At 40.7% G+C, this 22838-nt stretch overlaps 1 protein-coding gene across 6 annotated transcripts in view; it reads left to right on the plus strand.

Moving 5' to 3' along the window:
- The window catches only part of dnah9 (dynein, axonemal, heavy chain 9), a 380785-nt gene that overhangs the window by 86445 nt on the left and 271502 nt on the right, over positions 1-22838 (plus strand). For all 6 annotated transcript variants that reach the window (XR_011354703.1, XR_011354704.1, XM_069929513.1 and 3 more), the window contains exons 22-28: positions 2576-2714; positions 4465-4752; positions 7340-7550; positions 9289-9416; positions 13698-13806; positions 17431-17578; positions 19021-19195. Coding sequence is in view for 4 of the 6 variants with exons in the window: in XM_069929513.1 (XP_069785614.1) it covers positions 2576-2714; positions 4465-4752; positions 7340-7550; positions 9289-9416; positions 13698-13806; positions 17431-17578; positions 19021-19195 (1198 nt within the window). In the remaining 2 variants the exon portion in view is untranslated. The remainder of the gene's footprint in view (positions 1-2575; positions 2715-4464; positions 4753-7339; positions 7551-9288; positions 9417-13697; positions 13807-17430; positions 17579-19020; positions 19196-22838) is intronic.

The raw sequence follows: 22838 nt of genomic DNA on the forward strand, positions 1-22838 counted from the left end.
AATGGAATATTTTAATAATGAGGAGAAATTGTGGAAGCCATGTCTTTCTTTTTGCCTGGAGCACAAGTGGTTAAGAGGATACATGATTGGGACATATAAAATTGAAAATTGCAAAGGATGGATAGGATAGAAAAGGAATTTTTTTTTGTTTTTATCATAAATTAAACCAGAAAAGGATAAAACAATTTTTTAGAGGAGATTGAGGGGATCCTTCACACCTGGAGAGCAGTGCATTCCTGGTTTGCACTGTCAGAGAGACTAATGGGTTAAATGCTGGAATATTGGATTATACCAGTCAGTGCCCACAAATCAGTATGGTCACAGGCATATAAATGTGATTGAGTTATATTAGTAGGGGATCACAATTTCCTTTATTAACTGGAATGACCATAGAGTGGGGTTTAGGTTTTGAAATGCATGCAGCAGAGCTTTTTTGGAACAACGATGTGAAAAGGACTTAATCAAAACTGGATCTTATCTCAGGAATATAATCATCTGAAGTGTCTGTTTCAAAATGTTGTAGACACCATGAGCATAACTGCTTCAGGTTGGTAATGGAATGGATAAGAATGGTTTGAAAATTGAGGTCCAAAATTGGTAAAGTTCCAGAAGTTGGGATTTGGCAAAATCAGAAAAGGTGCATTTACTTTAAGACTGGCATCAAGCTGACAAGTGCAAGTCATTCAGAAGACCATCTCGTATCACATTAGTCAACTCTTCCCTTGTAGCTGACCATCTCCTATTGAACCTTTCATCCATGACCTTCTACTTGTTTATTTAGCTCCTCCGATACTCTTGGCTGGTTCCATAAATTCGATCATCCCACATTCTGCTGCCCCAGTCAAAACCCACAGCGAATCTCATTCACAAGATCACATGATAGAGAAGTAGTAGATCAGGAGTAGGCCTATGAAACTAGTCCGCTATTCCAGTCAAGAGTTGATCCCTCAACCCCACTCTCCGACTTTCTCCCCGTAACCCTTGATGCCCTGAGTAATCAAATACCTATCAATCTCTGCCTTAAATGCACCCAACGACTTGGTCTCCACAGCCACTGTGGTAACAAATTCCAGAGGTTTGTCACTCTGGCTAAAGAAATTCCTCAACATCCCAGTTTGAAATTGAAGGCCTTTTATCCTGAATTATAACATCTTGTCCTAGACTCCCTTGCCATGGGAAACATCCTTGCTACATCTACACTGTCCAGGCCTGTCAGCATTCAAAATGACTCTTTGAGGTCTCCCTCATCCTTTTGTACCTACAACAACCCCTGGCCAAACAGTAATTTGTTGATGAGGTTCTAATCCATGTTTACAAATTTCACCAAGGCCTTAGCCTTTTTTTCTTCCTCTCTAAGAACGATGTCCATCCGAGTTTTCTGCATGTTTCCAGCTCTGGTCTCATGAGCCCCCTTGATGTAACAATTCCACTCTTGTTGGTTGCCTCTTCAAGTTCTAAGCTCTGGAATTTTCCCTGTTCCACTCTTCCCCCTCTTCCCTCCTTTCAGCCTTCCATGAACTGAGGTTTTGCTCATCCTTCCTAAAACCCTTTTGAAGTTTAGGATGTTTTAATGTATTCAGGGTGCCATACGTTGTTATGTTCTGAAAACAGCAAGGTTGTATGCTGTCGAGATCTTTTTCCAGCCCCCATGTAACATTTCTATTTGAAATACAAATGATGAAGATGATTTATCTCATTACAACACTGTTTCAGCAAGCTGCACTATGTATTTTTAGCAAATTGCCAACAGTCGCATCTCTTGTATCATATTTTATAAAAGACTATTTTGATAATTCAAATTTACCAACATGTCTTGATTCTCCTTGAGGCATACTTTCAAGAACTGATTTTGAATAAATTATAACTGCTTGGAAATGTGTTGAATATAAAAGACCAGCAAAGTAACTTTTTTTTTCTTTAATGATTCTAAGCTACATCTTTGAAATGATCAGTTGCTGTACTCTATCTATTCCTTTGTTCTCGAGTTTCAAGGAACCTAAATTAATTTAACAGCAGGATTCAGAAGGCAGTATATCATTCTGAACAACACTCTTGGGTATCAGTGCTCATAAACTTCGTAAAGGGAAAGTAACCGGTACATGTCAAATTTATTTTTGGAGAGGACTAAATTGACACCAGATGATCCCCGCAAGACTGCAAGTTTTCAGTCCCTGTAAATTTCTCTCCAGGGAGGCTGAGAACTGTGGTGACACACAGACCTCCAACTCTGGGATCTGAAGGTCAGCACAATCTGCTGGAGGAACCCAGCAGGTCAAATAACGACCATGGGAGAAAAAGAATGGAAACTTTTTTTAAATCACGTCTCGCTAAAGAGTTTTGCCTCGAAATATCGACCGTTCTTTTTCTCCCTCTGATCCAGCTTGACCTGCTGAGTTCCTCCAGCTGTGTGTTTAGGATGAGAATCAGGGTTTACAAGAATGGAGAAAAGAGTTTGACATGGGAATCATCTTGAAATATGAAGAATTTATTAATATTTCCATTGTTATCGATGCTGACCAAGAATATTCTAATGATGTGCATTTTACTGTTGATCACTGACTGATTTGTTTTCCAGACCCTGTGCTATGGTGGTCCCAGACTTTGAATTGATTTGTGAAATAATGCTGGTTGCTGAAGGTTTCATTGAAGCTCGGCTATTAGCCCGGAAGTTCCTTACCCTGTATCAGCTTTGTAAAGAACTGCTTTCCAAACAGGTGTGGCAGAATGGTTTATCGTGTTGAAAGAGTTTTAAAAAATTTTATCTGATTTTGTGAACACTGCTGATCTTGCTGTCTGCCTCTTAACTTACAAAATGTAAATGCGAATTATATTATGGAAATCATTACTCCTTCTCCAATACTTCACACTGAACAGTCCTAATCACAGTGAGAGCAGTTCAAGCATACAAATCAGATCCAGTCTTACTGTCTTTCACACTTAAGTAGTTTAGTTTTTCTTTACTTGATGTCTACCTCCCTGTGGCGCTGTGACATTATCATGGTTTGAGATGTTGTAATTTAAGTTTTATTTGGTCTGGTTCCTTTATACTAAACTTTATCTTCTTCAGAAACCTTGATCACATTTTCCTTTGATGCAGTTCATTTGGATGCAAATTCTGTCGCCTCTCCCAATCCCTGTCCTCTTGACGGTCTTCATTATCTCACAACTAAATAATGCAAGCTGCAATATAAATGAATTCATGAAATAGCCATTTAATGATTTTTTTTTTTTAAAAGTATCTTGCCGCCATAACTTTTGGAGGTTAGGGGAGTCTCTTAATTGGAACATCACAATTAGAAGCTTTATTTTAAATTTAAATGTTAGACATACAGCATGGTAATCGGCGATTTCGTTCCATGAGTCCGTGCCATCCAATTTGCACCCCATTAACCTACACCGCCGATATGTTTCAAATGGTGGGAGGACACTGGAGTCCCCGGGGAAGACCCATGCAGACCTGGGGAGAACGTACAACCCCTTATAGACAGCCCGGTCCCGATCGCTGGCTCTGTTTTTTAAAAAAAAGAGCCTTGCGCTTACCACCACGCCAACTGTGTTTTAAAGGGCTCTCCTTGAATATCCTTCCATGTTCCTTCAAAGCAAATGTATTTTGTGCCAGTTTTACAGGTGGGGTTTCGCCTGTCTCTATAGTTCTCGATTCTGCTTGAGTTGCACAAATGTAATTGACACTTCACTGATTCTATTGCAAGGTAATATGGTGTGGGACCAATAGAGACTTAGCCTAATAAAAGCAGGTATTGATTACACTGCCTCCTGCACACCTGAGAGTTCAGTGATTCATCATTATTGATTTTGGTTCCACTGAAGCTGTACCTCTGACAGAAATCCGAAAAGCAAATGCAATCAATTATTGATAAAAATCAACAATTCAGAAGACAAGTTCAGTATTAACTCCAATAAAATTACAATGTAAAAATGATTTTCATGATTAAAAGGGGCCCTGAGGCAAAGAAATTGTGATGAAAGCTGATAAGGTTCTCACTAGATCTGTTTCACCATTGGGATGAAATGGTTTTGTGATATTCAGAGCGAGCCCATAAGTGACTTGGCATAAAGTTAATTTACTGCATTCAAAAGGCATTATCCCCTTCTAACTAAACATTTTACAAATATTGGAAATTGCCATTATAAAAATAATGAACAAACACTTCATATAACTATTGAGGTTGTTACATATTGTAACATAAACCACTTAACAATTTTTCTGAAATGTTTTCTGATTTGTCTTGGCTTCCTTGAGAACTCTAGATTATGTGTATACCTGTAGTTCCAAAGGATCTTTTCAGCAGTTGTGACTTGGTTTTCGTTCTCGATGATGGTGTTTTGGGATATTCCAAACACTGCCAGTGGACAGTAGTTCTCTCTCTCTTTTATTTTGGATCCTGTGTTGTTTTTCTTGATCAGTTACGTGTTTTGTTTAGCTCAGCCATTGTCCTTTTCTAGGATCATTATGACTGGGGGCTTCGTGCTATCAAATCTGTGCTGGTTGTGGCTGGCTCGCTGAAGAGGGGTGACCCAGATCGCCCTGAAGACCAGGTCCTCATGAGAGCTCTTCGGGACTTTAACGTACCAAAGATAGTAACAGATGATGTGCCTGTATTCATGGGTCTGATTAGCGATCTCTTCCCTGCACTGGACGTTCCCAGGAAGAGAAATCATCAGTTTGAAGGGCACGTGAAGCAGTCCACTGTGGACCTTAAATTGCAGCCTGAGGACAACTTTATTTTAAAAGTAAGTACTAGGTTCTTGGATTAATTCTGTTTATTCTTTTGATCACCTTTTATAGTTTCAGCTGAAATTAATGGTTGAAAGTTCATTGATCAAAAGAAATGAGTGCACAAAAGATGCTGTAATCTGGAGAAAACCAAACTGCTGTGGCAACTGAACCGGTCAGGCAGCATCTGTGGAGGTAGCGGGATGGTCAACATTAGAGGTTGAGATCCTGCATTTGGATAGTGTTGAGTTGAAATAAATTGGCTTGAACGCACTCCACCTTGGCTAGGAGTTCTCCAAAAGACCACCAGTGATGATCTCCTCCAGCCTCAGCTGGTCTTTGACTTCTGTATCTGTGCAGGGATATAACCATATAACCGTTTACAGCACGAAAACAGGCCATGTCGACCCTTCAAGTCTGCACCGGTTCACTTGAACAACTCCACTAGCTCAACCCTCCCGCTCTCTGCCCATAACCCTCCAACCCCCTCATCTCCATGTACTGAGCTGGAGAATGGAGGCTTGTGCACCTGCTTTCCTGCCCACCTTGCCACTGAGTACAGATTGACTGAATGGAGCCAAGTGATGAATGCGCTGAGCAGTTAACCCTTTATGTGACCTCCCAGCCCCCTCCCCCATCCTTCCACCCACCCCCCCCCTCACAAATCGTTTTATTCTCTTTGTACTGTTTTCTGATTGGTACCTCAGGATCTGTTGTTTGAGCCCTTGCTGTGGTCTGTAGTCGACTTCCATCTTGTTCAATGCGGCCAGATTGAAGACAGTCTATGCAATTTTCTTTGCATCTCTTTTTGATTTGGCTTTTGAGAACAAGATGGGCTGATGGAATGAGGATCTCTGTGCTGAACTGTCATGTTCCTTTTCTTGTGTACTCATCGACAAAATAAAAAGCATTTATAAAATAGTTGCATTCTAGAGATTTTATACAAATGGTCATAGAGACTCAGGTGGACAGAGAAAAGACTCATAATTTTCCTTGGTTTGGGGGGGGTGTGGTGGAGGGGAGAGAAATAAAACACCCCCACCGATTCCTGAGATTCTCTGGTCTTTCTCACTGTTGGTCATTTGGAATGACTGAGAATTTCAGTCATTGGAGACACAGGAGTGTGTCACCTCACCAACTATGCAGTTGTTGCCTCAGTTTAGGACCACAGTGGGCAGCCATTCTGTTATCCCGCAAGCTGCAATAGCTGAGAGTCGCTGGAGATCTAACCTGGAGGGAAACAGATTTTTAAATAGGAGTGAGATTAATGATTATAGGTGTGAAGCAGGAAAGAAGAGTTGAGTCTGAAATCGAGCAGGCTTAAAGTTCCCTTGCTATGTCTGTAGTCCAATGCGCCCGTTGGCTCAAATGCCGTGTCAGGTCTTGGCAACTTCCTTGGTGATCTGCTGCCAGTAGATTTGCCGGATACACTTGATCACTGGTTCTCAAAGCCACCATCACTGTAAACATTCTCTGCCTGCAGAAACTTTTGGACCTTTGTGTGTCATTTGCAAATGTCTGCCAGGTTTTTCACAAAAGCATCAGAGAGACAACTAATGTACGTCTGCAATACGAGTGATTATTCTGCATGCCAATGGAGGATGATGGTCAGGCTGTTCAGCCAGCTGCGTTTGCCATTCTGACTGTCTTCCTTGCAGATGCAAGGTACTGGGCACTGCATGCATGTGACAAATAGGTCGCCATTAGATTGTCCAAGTGTGTCCACCAACCTTAAGTGTACCAATTCACCAATGCACAATTTGTACATAATCACAAGATAATTAATCCTTTCTTGTGTTGATTCTGGCATTAGAAGCAAGCATCTTTCCTCATGTTGTGTCAAGAGATGAAAGGCATTCCATGAGAGAAGTGTACAGTGGGAAGAACTGAAAAAGTCCTCGAAAAATTGGCGGGGGTGTAAAACAAATATTTTGGTGTTTTTAAAAAGTTGCATCTGATATTCAAATGTAAGAATTTTCACGACTTCCAGTTGACTCTCATTCACGTAGATTGACTCCTGGCTTTAGTTTTGCTTGAGAGCCTCTTCAAAAAAAAATATACACAGATTGTTTGCACGATAGATTCTGAAATGACACTGGTGACTTGCTCATCAATGCAAATGTCTCACTTTTCACTGAAGCGTGAATGGCAGGGTAACTTTATTGTAAATAATAATCATCTTTTTTTTAAAAACTATGGTTGCGACATTAAGTTTAGGTTTCAATGGAGGGGAAAGATTTGATTACTAACTTTGTGAACAATGAATCGCTACTAAATTCTAAGCAACATCCTTCAGTTATTTTTTGGTATGTCATCAATTTATTAAAGGCTTTATAAAATTGCATGCTGGGAATACACCATTCTAGCTATTCAGTGCTGTTGGAGGTGTTGGATTTGTCAAGAGGTGCACATTTGATCATTCATTCCCTTTATGCCTGTTCTGGGATCTTGTGTATAAATTGGCTGCTCCAGTGTCACAAACATCTTCGGGCTGTAATACCTATCGATTGAATGTAAAGCTCTTTTGAGATATCAGTGATAACGTTTTATTGTATGAACAATCTTTGTTTCTTGGCTCATTATTGCTAAATCCATTTTTTGTAGGTTGTTCAATTGGAAGAGATGCTTGAAGTGAGGCATTCCGTATTTGTTGTGGGAAATGCTGGAACCGGCAAGACTCAGGTCCTGAAATCTTTGTACAAGACTTATCAGAACATGAAACGACGACCAGTCTGGGCTGATCTTAATCCCAAGGCAGTTACAAATGATGAGCTCTTTGGGATCATCAACCCAGCCACCAGAGAATGGAAAGATGGTGTGTAACAGCTATATAAATTGGTTCCATCCCATATGACCCACTATAAATTAGTAAGCAGAGCTAATCCATCTATTTGTTTTATTTATGGAATGAATGAACATGAACTATAGTAAAGGCCCTCGTATCTGACATTCAGGCAACCACAAGCAACCGGCAAAAAAAATTGAGGAAAATAAATAAAATAAATAAGAAAATAATAGATTTTAAAATTCCCAAGTTTAAAATTGTAAAAGTCAATAAATATTCTCTGAAGTAACACATAAACCTTTGGTGAAGCTGGGAGCAAATATTCAGCCAGCGGAGGGAGGGCCTTGGTCGTGCTTTGCTCATATCAGCTGTTTGAATAAAGTTGTGTGAAACATCAATGGTGTCGACCAGGATGAAGAGCTGGTTGATGTTACTCACCAATGGGGGGGGTGTGGGGGGTGAACTCTCTCTTAAAGTGTCTCCTTGTTCCTGCTTAGAAAGAGTTGCCTCGGTCAGAGTCTTTATCTGTAATCTTTCGGGTAGCTCTGTGGAGGGGGAGGAACCTGTAGATGCAGCAATGGTTAAATGTTTCCAAAGAATGAGTGAATATAAAGTAAAATGCTTTCAGGATTTTTTTCATATATGCGCGTGAAATTTGTTCAGTGTAAGTAAAGTATATATATATATATATATATATATGTTTTATTTTAAACTGTTTATAATTAATGCAGATGTATTAGTTAGGTATTGTGAGAGTAAGACTCATGCAACCAGAAAATACACTTGCCCAGTATCTACCAATCACCATAGGTGCTGGATACCAGGGGTTTTACTGTATTTGGGCATTTAACATTGAATGTAGGCCAGTGTCCCTGCATTTTGTTTAAGCCTTTGTATGACAACTCATTTAATAACCTAATGAGCTTTCAGTCGATATCACTGCAATTGTATAGCATCTTCAGCGTCAGTATCAGATATTTGTGCAGTCGAATGGAAACGTGGACTGGGAGTGCTACCATTATTTAGAACTATAGAACACAGCACAGAAAGCAGGTCATTTGGCCCTTCTAGTCTTTGCCAAAAACATAATACTGCTTGTCCCACTGACCTTCATTAATTCCTTAACCTTCCAGACCTCTCCTATCCATGTATCCATCCAGTTTATTTTAAAACTTAAGAGTGAGCCTGCATTTACCAAGTCAGATGGCAACTTGTTCCACACTCCCACCACTCTGAGTGAAAAGGTTCCCCCTAATGTTGCCCCCAAACCTTTTCCCTTTCACCCTAAGTGCACGTCCTCTTGTATTTATCTCTCCTGATCTAAGTGGAAAGAGCCTACTCATATTTACTCAGTCTATACCTCTCATAATTTTGTAAACCTCTGTCAAATCTCCCTTCATTCTTCTACCCTCCAAGGAATAGAGTCCTAATCTGTTTAATCTTTCCCTGTAACTCAACTCCTGAAGACCCGGCTAGTAAATCTTCTTTGCACTCTCTCAATTTTACTGAAATCCTCCCTTTAGTTGGGCGACGAGAACTGCACACAATACACTAAATGTGATCTCACCAATCTCTTGTACAGCCTCACCATAAAATCCCAGCTCCTGTACCTTTTTCCTTAAGAAAAGGAGATTATGAGTAAAATTACAGCAAGAAGAAGCTCTAATTGTACTCAGCACGGGCTGGTGATGTTTTCTTCGCCCCAGGTATCTCTCTGAATTGTTTGTTTATCAAAAGTAAGTGGTTTCATTTTCTGTTAAATTTTTAGGATTGTTTTCAAATATTATGCGTGAACTAGCAAACATAACCCACGATGGTCCCAAGTGGATTGTGCTAGATGGTGACATAGATCCTATGTGGATCGAATCTCTCAACACCGTCATGGATGATAATAAGGTAAGTTGATATCGACATCCTGAACAGAACTAGTGTTTGAAGAACAAATATCTGGAAGAAGACAGGATTAACAATTGGTTAACCTTAATAAAAAAAGGTTGCTACATCAATAATTTAAATCATCCTGCTAGATTAATTGAAGTAATGATCAATCATAAAAAGGTTCTGTGCTGGTGTTTACTGAGAGAGGCACAGGCATAACATATGGAGTATGCGGAAGGAGAATTTAATCTTTCTTTATTTAATCAATATCCTTTACCAGACCATTTATGTGAGTGTACACTCTTCTAAGAATACTGAAGCACTCAGGTAAAAATTCTCTTTGGCATTATGCATTGTTCATTCAATATACTAATGCTCTTACAATTTTGAATTTCTGCACAAAATGGCACACTATTAGTTTTCAGTATTTATTTCACCTTTTAAAATCTTTTGATATTTCAGACGTACTCCTAGCATCTACTTTTCTTTAAAGCTCTATTGGAATGAAAGTTTTATCTCATAAGATGTAGAATTATTCCATAAAGTGACATTACTATGACTATTTGTTAGATTTTCTCCAAATAGAAGCACCCTAAATTTAACAAGGTTGAGATGAAGCCTTGCCTATGCATGAACAGAAAGCACTGCCAATAATGCTGACAAATTCCATTGGTCCCCAGTTTATAATGACCATTGTTTTCCTCATTATTACTCCTGCTATGAACAGTCTGTCCATCTTTTAAGTTTTCCAAGAGCCAGTTTTAAGCTGCAAAGTACCATAAACAATTTTGCTTGAAGTATTGTTTGACTCTTTATCCCTTGCATTTCATTGTTGCAAAAGGGAATCATTTTTTCAATGCACCTTCCCCCCCCCAAAACTCTAATTTCTTGAATATTTTGTCTGAATTTAATTATAAATGATGCATTTAGACGTCATCACTATTTATGTAAAACAATTCTCAGTGCCAGTTGCCTTGAATTGAGGCCTTGTACACAGTGATCATTCTACACTGGAAGCCAGTTTCTATTTGTTTTATTAAAATGCCTCACTGCTCTTAAATCTTGTATTTCTGCTTTCTGAGGGAAATCAAGCACTTCCCTGATATTTGCATATAAGTAGAATCCCAGTTTATTGGTGGCAGTTCATTAAATCCCCTTTGTCTTCTTTGTCATTTTTTTCTTAAATTAAGTTTCCTCTAATCAGTGTTGTGAAATGATGCCATGCTCTTTCCCCACATTTAGTATAAGGTTCTATGCAATGCCATCTGATGAGTTCTCTATTGGAGAAAATGGAATCAATTTTAGTGACGGGACTGATGGTGACATTTTCAATCTAAGGAGACTCGACCAAAATTAAAATGTGAGAAATCACGTTTAAGTGTCGATGACTCTTTCCTGATGACTGTGCAAGTGCAGAAGGAACTCTTGGATGAATTTGCCCATGGCTGTGGTAACTTGGGTCTCACAATTAGCACAAAGAAAACAGAAATTAATGCACCAACCTCGGGTCGAGGCAGAGTTTATTGTCATCTGATTGCACAAATACAACACAATGAAACAGCATCCTGCGGCCCTCAGTACAAAACACGCAGCCACACAACCAAACATAACACACATACAGACAAACAATACAGATGCGGGACAAGTATTCATACATAAAAATAAATGTTTCAAGATTAAGAGAATCTCAGGTGGTTCATGTGAGCAGTTCTTTTGGTCCTCTCACTGCCTATGGGAAGAAGCTGTTCCTTGACCTACTGGTGCTGGATCTGATACTCCTATATCTTCCCTCTGGCAGCAACTGATAGATGTGTGCAAGGTGGAAGGGGTCCTCAATGATTTTGCGTGCCCTGTTCAGACAATGATCCTGATGGATCACGTCGATGGAGAGGAGGAAAACTCCAGTGATCCTCTCAGCCGCTCTTATGGTCCTGTGGATTGACCTCTGATCCATTTCTCTGCAGCAGCCATAACACATTTGGGATGCAGCCGGCCAGGACGCTCTCAAGAGAGCTCCTGTCGAAGTTTGACATCATGGTGATTGGTAACCTTGCCCATTTTAGTCTTCTAAGGAAATTCAGTCACTGATGTGTCTTCCTGACAAGTGAAGAGATGCTGGCTGCCCACAAAAGGTCACTAGTTAAGTGAACTCCAAGGTACTTGGTGCTTGGTACTTGGTGTTGTTGATGTGTAGTGCACCAACTTGCACAAGTGCCCCAAACATCCTTGTGATTGATGTTAGGTTTTCAGTAGTGAACACATTCACATTCCTTAGTAGTGCTATCTCAAGGGCAGTCAACATTGAAGATGAAGTCAACAACAGGAAAGCAAAATCCAGCTCTGCTTTTGGAAGACTGAGAAGTAAGGGAATGAAGAGGACTGAGCCTGGAGATCAAGGTGCCTGAAACTGAAAACACAATGCTGGAGAAACTCAGCAGGTCATATCAATGTTTCGGGCTTGAGCCCTTTGTCAAGGTCAAAGCTGCTTGCAAGTTGTGGATGGTGTCCAGCAGGCATGCCAGACAGCTTAACCACTTCCACATGATCCATCTGTGCCAAATACTTCACGTTAAGTGCTGAGACGATGTCAGATACTGACCCATGCAAACCTGCCCAGCATCTACGCTATTGAAAGGATCATAGATCAGAAGGGCAAAACGTGAGAAGGTCTTAAAATGGAATACAAAAGCAACTACTTTATGGAGCATTGACTGCAGGGAAACAATCGTATGATGGACGGGGAAAAAAAGTGATTCAGTGATTCTTGGAACATCCCTGAGAGTCTCAAATTTGGCAATCACTTGTGGAATACAAGCAATGGTGTACCCTTATAAAAAGCAACACTTGCTCATCGGAAGGAGAGAGCATCTCGAATCAAGAACCATTGATGTGACAGCATTCTTACACCTCTATGACCTGTGTGAAAGGAATTTTTTGTCCTGATTGGTCTAATCTAATCAGTTACCTTTTGTACACATTGCAATACTGATAGACTGGATGTCATGGTCTTACTCAAGAATGAGTGACAAAAATTGTGGTGCTTGGAGACATGTCATCAGCTGAAAATAGAGCAATGACTTTTCAAGCATTATTGTCACTTCCTTTAGCACTTGCCTGCTATTTATAAAGGCAAAAGCCCACCTGGTTTTTAAGGAACCATCTGAACCAGACTGCCTTGAGATGTTTTTTGCATCATGTGGTTTGTTTTTTTTTACGCGCTGGCATTTAACCATTTAACTGTTTACAGCACGGAAACAGGCCATGTCGGCCCTTCAATTCTGTACCGGTTCACTTGAACAACTCCACTAGCTCCTCCGCAAACTAATGCATATTATTTCTCCTTGTTCTTGCCATCATGCTGATTTTACATTTATCTGCATCAAGTTGGCTCTCTGTAAATGTAATATTAAATAAACTATTAGGAGGGAAAGGGTAGCTTGGTTAGTGCAGCGGATAGCAACACTTTTACAGCACAAACGACCGGGGTTTGACCAGGGTTTGAATCCGGTGCTGTCTGTAAGGAGTTTTTAACATTCTCCCTGTATCTGCATGGGTTTCATCCAGTTACTCTGGTTTACTCCCACCTTTCTAAACGTACCAGGGTTGTAGGTAGGGAGGCTTGGGCTCATAGGCCGAAAGGACCTACTACTGTGTTGCATGTCTAAATTTAAAATGAAGCAAGCCATGAGACCCAACCAGTCTATGCTGTTGTATCTGGTCCAGTGACGTTTATCCAGTCCTTGCCCCCAACATTGTATTCCCCTCTCCCCCCTGAAACTTGCAAACTTCAGCACCACTGCTTTTAGCAAGCTTAACATCCTCACCACCCCCTTACCTATTTCTGAATTCTCTCATTGGTTTGGAGATGATGCCAATTTTGTCCTTCATCATAAACATTCTACCCTTTCTGCCTTGCTTGTTTAAAATGCATCCATTCTTAATTTTGCTTCATTTATTGGGCCTTCACTGTTGATCAATGTATTTTGCCAGCTGGAGGTGCCTTCTCTTCTGACATGTATCCAATCTTCAGTTTACTTCTCTCCCTGCAATTAGTATGACCTTGGAAACCTTAGATCACCTCTTTGCTTTTGCAACCCCCTCCCTTCAAAAAAAAAATTGGATATATCCTAGCTTTTCCATTCTACAATCATTCTTGTCATAATTTTCCACTTGGCCATTGCCTTTCCATAAGAAAAGCAAATTGGAATTAATTGTCTGAGTATTAACAGCCTGAGGACATTGGACATCTGGGGAGAAAATGGTATTTTCCTTGCTGATATTGGTTGTGTTTCATTGAAGGTTTTGACTCTGGCAAGCAATGAAAGGATCCCTCTAAACCCCACCATGAGGCTTCTATTTGAAATTAGTCACTTACGGACTGCTACACCAGCCACTGTGTCCAGAGCAGGTGAGCACGGAATTGACCCCGTTTCCCCCCCCCCCCCCCAGAATATTTGATCGCAGACTTTTTTCAGTGAAAACTGGGTTGTCTCTTGAATCATGTATCCACCATTTAAAGTTTTCTTTGCCATGGAGTAGAAAAGACGTCATAGGTTTGCACAGCAATGCAATAAGCCCTTTGGCCTTACTTGTCTTTGCCAAAAATGTGATTGAATGGGGAAGGTCCCAGGCAGATTCACACCAGTGGTGGCTGGAATTGAGTATTTAATCTATGGGTTTGTTTTCTTCAGAATGTTGAGGGATCCATGTCGAGAAGTGCATTTCTTATGAGGGCTCATAGATTCAGAGAAACTTTTCCCCTTCACAGCAGTGTTGAAAACCCAGAGGGCACAGGTTGAACCTTTGGACTCTAGCCATTTTTAACCTTTCATAATATATACCCTTTACACTGGACTGGGTCCATGGGTAAACCTTTACAGTATGAACCAGCTGGTGGTTGGGTATAAAACCAGTCCTGGAAAACCGGGACATGGAGTATCTGCGCTTATTGGTGGTCCCTGAAAACTGGGACATGGGACTCCAAAGAGTAAGGGGAGAAGATTTAAAGTAATCTTGAAGAAAACCTTTTTCTACCCAGTGGATGGTGAGCCTAAAATGTACTGAGGTGATGCTTCAAAGTTCCTTTATGGTCACTAGCATAAATACAAAAAGTGTTGACTTTCATCTGCCCAAAAATGCAGACAAAGAGGTGTCACTCATCGAGCATCATGGCCAAAAAGAGAAAGAAGGGAAGTCCCTTTGTAGACAGCGACGATTCCTGCCACCTTCTCCAATGCTGCTTCCTGCACTCCACGAACCTCTTGTCATATGACCATTTATCCATTCCAGTGGTTAACCCAAGCTCCGGGCTTCCAAATACCCCTCCTCTGCTCCTGACTATGAACCCTAATAGATTTATGAAGCCTTTGGGACTCCAACTCACCATCAGTGCCCTCACAACTCCCAATACCTAGTTTCAACAAGCCAATCTCCAGCAACTCGTAGCCTGGTGCGAGACTATAGCTGCCAAGCCTTATGCTGGTCCACTGTTGTGGTCCCCTACTCTGTCAGGTCTCTTCCCTGTAAGGAGGCTCACAATAATTTGGTAGTGTTCATATGAACACTTGCAGCACCATGGGATAGTTGGCTAAAGGCCGAGTGCTGGAAAATGGGCTTGGTAAAGTGAGGTACTTGATGGCCAATGCAGACAAGGTGGGCCAAAGGTCTGTCTCTCTGCTGGCTTGCTCAAAGATTCCATGACTCAAGGGAATACTGTTGTATTTAGCTGGAAGTCAATTATCCAAATCCCAGGAAGTTTCACATGCTGCATTTTAGGCCCAGCCACCTTCAGTTATTTAATCAGAGGATTACCTTGATCAGAAGGGCAGAAGTGGGGTTGTTTGCTGATGGTTACACAAAGTTCAATCTGATTTGTAGCTCCTCGGTAAAAGAAGTTTGCAGCAAGAACCAGAAACTAACTCAAAACAGTGACTCTTCCTTTCACCCCATTGATGCTGCTCTGCCTACCGAGTTCGTCTGGGGTTTTTTTTAAATTCAGGCATAATTTAATATGTGGCAATAATGTGCACAACATGGGGGTATCAGGCAAGGACTACTGCAGAAGGTCCAACTATCTACTCTTGCATTACCATTGCCAGGTCCTCCACTGGGATCGTCTTTGTAGAAACTTAGTTGACTAACCATAGAAATACTGTGGCATAAGAGTAAATCAGGCTGGGCAGCCTACATTGAGTGTAGAGTATTCCATTACATTTCCGACTTGTGCCTTTGTCAGAAGTGTGATAGGTTATCGATACTTGACTGGGTCAGTGCATCTCCAATCATTCTCAAGCATCTAATCCCTACTTGGGCGAGACAGTCCATTTTAATGAGTGCTCCTTCCACTCTTAACATTTATGTCTAATATTAATATTTATTCCTCATGCTAATATTGCACAGTGCCTGCATAGAGTGCAAAATTCTCTGTGGTTATTTGCCAAGGCGACTGTGATGTCACCTCTGAAACCTTTTGCTCTTCAGGCAATTGGAACACCAACTGTGCAATCCTCTCCAATTGTTCGCTGTCCTGATTTTGAACTATATCATTGCTCCTTCATTACCACAGCATTTAAATCTAGGAACTCTATCCTGCAGTCTGATGCAAGCACCCTTATCCAAAGGACAGCAGCAATTGCAAGAGAGCTGTTTACTACCTTGCACTTTTCTCTGTGATTCCTCAGTACTGCAGAGAGAGTGTATTCGGCAGTAACTTGGGGCAGGAGGGAGAGATGATCAGGGAGATGAGACAATGAATGAAGGTGGATAACCAAGGCCACTGTTGTGGAGGAGGTGTTGATTGGTGGGACTGAAGACAATATGGGGATGGTTAGTGGGGAGAGATCTGAGGGACCATGCGTCTGTTGCCAACCTTGTGGCATTGGGAATGATGACTTCTAGTAGATCAAACTTTCAAATGCCTAGCTTGGGAGGAAAGTATGAATAGACATTTAAGTTAACCTTGGATTAAGGCTCATCCATTTGATTAAGAGCTGCTCCAATGCTTTTGTTCAAATTGCATCAGTTGCATGGGACATACCCACAAACGTACCTAGTGGTCATGTACATGGAGGCCTGGGTCAGATTTCTCAAATTGCATAATGCACCTGATTGCATGTAATGTGCAGTAGAAAATTGTAATTGGTAATTGCACGAGGTGTGCAGGGAATGGTAGAACCTTTGTACAAATGGTTCATTGTACTGTGCTCCAGCAGAGTTTTGCTGAAGCAGTCACAGAAATTACTGACAAAAGACAATTATTAAATCTATTTGGACAGCTGAAATAAAAACCATGTGAGGAATAGGTTGGGCAATATTTGTGAAGAGGTAAATGGGCTTAATATTTCAGATCAACGTCCTCTTGTCTGGTTAATAATTCACAAAAAACTTTTTGTCCAAAAGCTTATTGATCAGTTGGTCATTGAGCATGAAATGAAAACTAACAACCTAATTTCTTAAAGTAACTGGGATAACAACAGAGTCATTATCTAGCTAAAGGGTCCAATCGGAATTAGAGTGTGAAAAATGTGTCCATTTGTTTTTTTTTCCTTAATTGGTAACTAACCCAAGAAAGGGAAGTCATCCAATCCAAATCAAGAAACAATGTATTATGAAACCGATCTGTGGAGAGAAGCTGAGCTTCTCGTGTTTTTCTTCCATTTTCTTCTTTTCAATTTCTATTTTAAATTGTTAAGTAAGTGTTCACAATATTATTCTGCATGTGACACAAGTGAACTTGGGAGTTGCAGTGAAGTTCCTAGTGCCTCCTGGAGATTATTACAGATAATACTTAATGCTCCCAGGTCACGTCCCAAAAAAAACCCAGTAACCATTGCAAAGCCATTTCGAAAATCTGCAGGTAAAGTTGTACCTTTCCGAAGTGGATTTTTAAAAATAATAGTCATATGATCTATGCAAACTGGAAATCTCATAGGTAGTTGTAGATTTTATTGACTGCTTTCTCCAATGTTGGTACGGTATTCCGTGAGATAATGTCAGGAAATAAGGAATAATGCAGTTCTTATCTGATTGCTAGGGATCTTGTATATTAATCCTGCTGACCTTGGATGGAATCCTCCAGTTAATAGCTGGATTGACAAGCGAGAGATCCAGTCGGAGAAAGCAAACCTAACCATCTTGTTTGATAAATATCTACCTTTGTGTCTGGACACCCTGAGGACAAGGTAAGGAAAGCACAAGGGAAGAGGTTTGGGTGCCATCCATGACAATTTAGAGCACTCTTGTTTGACCTGGAAAATGGATGATGAAGAAGAGCTAAAATTGTGAACTACTCCATATGCGAATGCAGATCCAACCTGTTTAGATTAGATTCAACTTCATTGTCATGGTGCCAAGTGAAATTCAAAAACAATGAAATACAATTAACATTGAACCAAAAGTTTAAAAAAACCCACTATATATGTTAATAACTGAGTGCAAATAAAAACAAGTGCATTCAGCAAGCAAACAATTATAAAAGTATTGACAGTCCAATGTGAGTGCAGTACCACTCAGTGCTGTGATTTAAGGTTCAGCAGGGTCACAGCCTCGGTGGGGGGGAGGGGAGCTCTTCTTGGGCTTGCTAATTCGAGAGTGAAGGCTAAACATGCTAAAGTGGCAGTGTATTGAGGACAATCAATAAAAGCCTCTTGACTATTACATTATGGTTTTGTAAAAGGAACCGAGATATTGTTCACACACCATCTGATTGAATTTTTTTTTGGAAAATATTATTTAAAAGTTTTCCACGCATGTAATAGTATCCAAGTAAAAAATATAACAATCTATTACGTGATGATATAAACCCAAATCCCCTCACCCCACTAAACTAACCCCAAAAGAAAAAGAGGAAGGAAAAGATAGAGAAAAAAAGAAAAGTGAAATAGTAAGAAACTAGGATAGAAACCTGGTTGCCACAAGTTCCCCCTTTACCACACAGAATTAATCATTTATAGCATAATATTTCTAGGAGGTTAACGAATGTTCGAGGCTCAAGGTCTGTATATTAATTCCCTTAATTCTTAAGTAGGTGCACCAAATTTTCAAAAGTACATTGTATTATTTGTCCGATTATAAGTTATCATAAAAAGGAACTCAACTATGCATTTCTACATTCCACCTGGTTGGATTTTTGAATGAATTATGGAAACTCGTTGATGCCCTGTTGAATGTAACTGTTACTTATAAAGGTGTATTTTGGATTAATATCAGAAATCCATGTGGCATTTCAATAATGCTCTGTTATTGAGAAAATTGCAGTATTCATGGATTAAGTTGAAATGATGGACTGACTTTGTTCTTCAGGCTCCCAATCTTAAGCATTTGATATTTCGAGCAAATTGAGAGGCTGTAAAGGACAGCAGCATTTGAGATACAATTGACAGACACAGAAACAAGCAGGGAATGGGGAGGGTGGGGGGGGGGGGTTTGTTGGTGGAATTTAACCACGTACAGGAGAATAATGTGGTTTAAATCACAATCATGGTTGGCATGCACATCATGGGCTGAAGGGCTTAGTGTAATTTCATCCAACTTCTAAATCCATGCTTGTAGCTTCTCTGTAGCTTGTTCACATCTTACAGAGGAGAAGACTTTTCTAAATATTATTCACCCCTGATATCTGTAGGTTTAAGAAGATCATCCCAGTCCCAGAGCAGAGCATGGTCCAAATGCTTTGCTATTTGCTGGAGTGTCTGCTGACAAAAGAAAATACCCCTGCAGATTCACCCAAGGAACTCTATGAACTCTATTTCATTTTTGCCATGATCTGGGCTTTTGGCGGTGCATTATTTCAGGACCAGGTGAGAGCATGATTATGGATCTGAAATCCATTAAAGTTTATTTACTTAGATATTATCCTTCAAGCTATTACTCAGGTGAACAAATAAAATCAAATCAACAGCAATATAACAGTTACTGAAATACCACAGCTGGTTTGCAAGAGATTCTGTATTTCTTTGTTTTGTTTGTTAATTCTCCTTCTCTGCGAGGGGCCGATAAAGGCTTTAAACCTGCAACAAAATGTGTAAAGGTGATTAGTTCCAGAAAGGATTTTTCCAACTATAAAGGGTCAGTGCCTCAGCCTTGACTTCAAGAATTCAAAAATTATTTTTGTGTTTGGTTGCAGTCAGAGAGCAAATGATGTCTGGAACTTTGATGAAAGAGCTCCTTGAAGATTTGTGGATATAGATCATAAATCCAGGCACTAATATTAAATGAAAAAAAAAATCAGCTTTATTTCTTGAGCTTTGAGGTGTTTGGTTTTGTGGAGTTCCATCAGAGCACTGTCCTTTTTGAGGTTTTTTTGGTAAATCAATGTTGATACTGGATTTGGGCAGAAAGAAAAGTGTTAACATTGCAAGAAAATGATTTTTCTTTACGTCTTGGGAAAGTTAGAAAACAAGTATTTGCAAAGGATGGAGGGGGCTGGTGAAAGCAAAGGAAACTGCAAACGAAGAGACTGAATCACACAAGTGGGGATGGTGCCGATAAAGAAAATAAACAGTGGTAGAGCTGTGAGTTATGGACCACGGCAGGTCGCCAAAATGTGAAATGAGAGGAAATAGCAACAGATCAGGCAGCATCCGGGGCTGTGGCATTAACTTGGTTGCCCTCTCTTCACAGATGCTGTCTGACCTGCTGGGCTTTTCCAACATACTCCTTAATCTTAATTTTTTAAAAATGTAGACATCCAGCATGGTAACAGGCCATTTTTCGCCCACGAGCCCATACCACCCAGTTACACCCAATTGACTACAATCCCCAGTACGCTTGGAATGGTGGGAGGAAACCGTAACCCTGGGGAAGTCACCGGGAGAACGCACAAACTCCTTACAGACTTAGCAGTGTTTGGAATTCAAAATTCTATGTTCTGTATCCTGAATTTCCAGCATTGATTTCTGTGATGGTCCTGTCCTCCTTCATCTCCTTCTATTTGCATCATTTGCAGACATTATCTGCAGTTAGCAAGTCTGCATGGGTGCTCTCTGCGTCAAGGCTATGCTCGTTATTCAATCTCCCTAACTGCTGTGAATAGAAACTGTCAGGCAAACAGAGTCATTAGGCTTTTTGGAGAGGTCTTGGACAAGGCTACTGATACCTCCAGGCTATTTATGATTATTGCATGGAATTTTAATTTCCTGATACCTTTTAATAATACATGCAATGTTGAGAACTAAGATTTATTCCAGAAGACAAGGGAACAGATTTCTCGGCCACTGGCTGAGTTTTAAATCTCTAGCCACAAGTGAGATACTAGATGACTGTAGGATGTTAAATACCCTCACCCACTCACCCTACTGCCCCCCTTTTCAAGATGACTAGCAAGGAAATGCCTGCCCCCCCCCCCGACTCACATTCCACCTGAAGTAATCCCTATGTCATGTGCATTGTGTTTAAGAAGGGTTAGTGGGTGGGGGGGGGGGGGGAAGTAAAAAGTTTGAAAACCTCTGTTTTAATCGTACCTAATTGTTATGTGTATGGTTTCATAACTCCAAAGGAAATGGGCCAATTACAATTTTTCTCAAGCAAATTATTTCAGTAACAATTGGGTCTAGAGCAGTGATTCTCAACCTTCCCTTCACAGTCACATACCACCTCAAGCAATCTCTTACTAATCACAGAGCACAAGGCATAGGGAATACTTAAGGTAGAATGTGAGTCTAGGGGAGCAGTTTGAAAACCACTGATTTAAAGGTACAAGAAAGGCAGGGACCAATCAGAGAAAATGAGAGTCGTTTGTTTCAAGTGCAGATCCTGTTTGATCAATTACAATAGATTAAATGTTTTGAGGAGGTAATTAAATGATTTGAAGAGGGCACTGCTGTAGATGTGAATAACGTGGACTTCAGTAAGGGTATTGACAAAGTCCCACAAGGGGTGGGCCCATGTGATCCTGGGCAAGTTAGCAAATTGGATCCAAAGTTGGCTTGGCGAAGGGTGATGGTGGAGAGTTTCTTTTGTGATTGGATGCCCGTGACTGGTAGCGATCCAGAGGGATTGGTGCTGGGTCCCTACTGTGAATGATTTGGCTGTGGATGTAGATGGCATGTCAGTAAGTTGCACATGGCCATGTGATTGGTTTAACAGCAGATAGTTGTAGTGGCAGAGTGCCGTTGACGTGATGGTGAAATAGGCCCTGGGTGAAATGGACATGTTATTCAGGTGTTTTGAGGGATTGAGATATGGTAAACTGCAGGTATAATTTCTCTCTATTTGGAGATGGATAAAACTATTGGTTATACATTTAAGCTAAGATGTAAAGACTGAGGATCTGAGAGGTCCTTTTACACCAGATAATTCCTGGAATACTCTGCTGAGAGGGTGGTGAAAGCAGAGTCACTGTTGTTACAGAGTTCTATGTTGTGTTTTGGCCTATGGTTGTGTGGTTTTGTGTTAGAAAGTGACAGTTTGCCTTAGAGAGCCAAGGTGAAGGTGGACTGCTGAGAGAGTGGGAGATGGACTGCTGAGAGAGTGGGAGATGGACTGCTGAGAGAGTGGGAGATGGACTGCTGAGAGAGTGGGAGATGGACTGCTGAGAGAGTGGGAGATGGACTGCTGAGAGAGTGGGAGATGGACTGCTGAGAGAGTGGGAGATGGACTGCTGAGAGAGTGGGAGATGGACTGCTGAGAGAGTGGGAGATGGACTGCTGAGAGAGTGGGAGATGGACTGCTGAGAGAGTGGGAGATGGACTGCTGAGAGAGTGGGAGATGGACTGCTGAGAGAGTGGGAGATGGACTGGGCATGTGCAGATGATCTAGAAATTTCTGGACTTGGAAGACAAACCACCACTGGGTGAGGCTGTGAAGTGGAAGGAGGCCCAAGCAGAGTCATTGTCTGGGAGGCAGTTTAGAATGTTGGGCATTTTAAAAATGATGAACATTCCGAAGGCAGCCAGAAGGAACTGGACTAAGCCATTGTTCCTCTCTCTGCAAGCAACACAAGAAGACGACTTCGAATTTTGTGCTCACTCTCTCCCAAAGATCTTCTGGCTTAGTTTACCAAACAAACTGAATTTTGTTTATGATCTTTGCTTCGGTTGAGATCTAAGTTTTATGAGTCTTGTGTGTTTTGTGTCTATGTTTTTCTGTGGGCTGGTTGGAAATATAACTTAGACTTTAATTACATATGTTATTTTTAGGCTGGGGAATTTATTAGTTTTACACTGTTATAGGAATTTGCATAGTAACCAGTGGGCATTGTTATAAAAGGGGGATTTTGAATTAAAGTTTGAATTTTTGTTCATAAAGTAATTGTTCATCTTTATCCCTGTGTGATATCCCTTCTTTATGGTTGCTGGTTTGATCTTGTAACACTGGCAACAACAAAGAATGCCTAGACAAGCCCTTGAATCATGTCAGCAGAGAGAATCAGTGTGGATGTAATGGGCTGCATAGCCCATTTCGCTGCTGCTTGACCTTGTGTCATTAAAATTGCACACTCCT

This window comes from Narcine bancroftii, chromosome 3, assembly GCF_036971445.1.
Source record: "Narcine bancroftii isolate sNarBan1 chromosome 3, sNarBan1.hap1, whole genome shotgun sequence".
NCBI lineage: Eukaryota > Metazoa > Chordata > Chondrichthyes > Torpediniformes > Narcinidae > Narcine > Narcine bancroftii.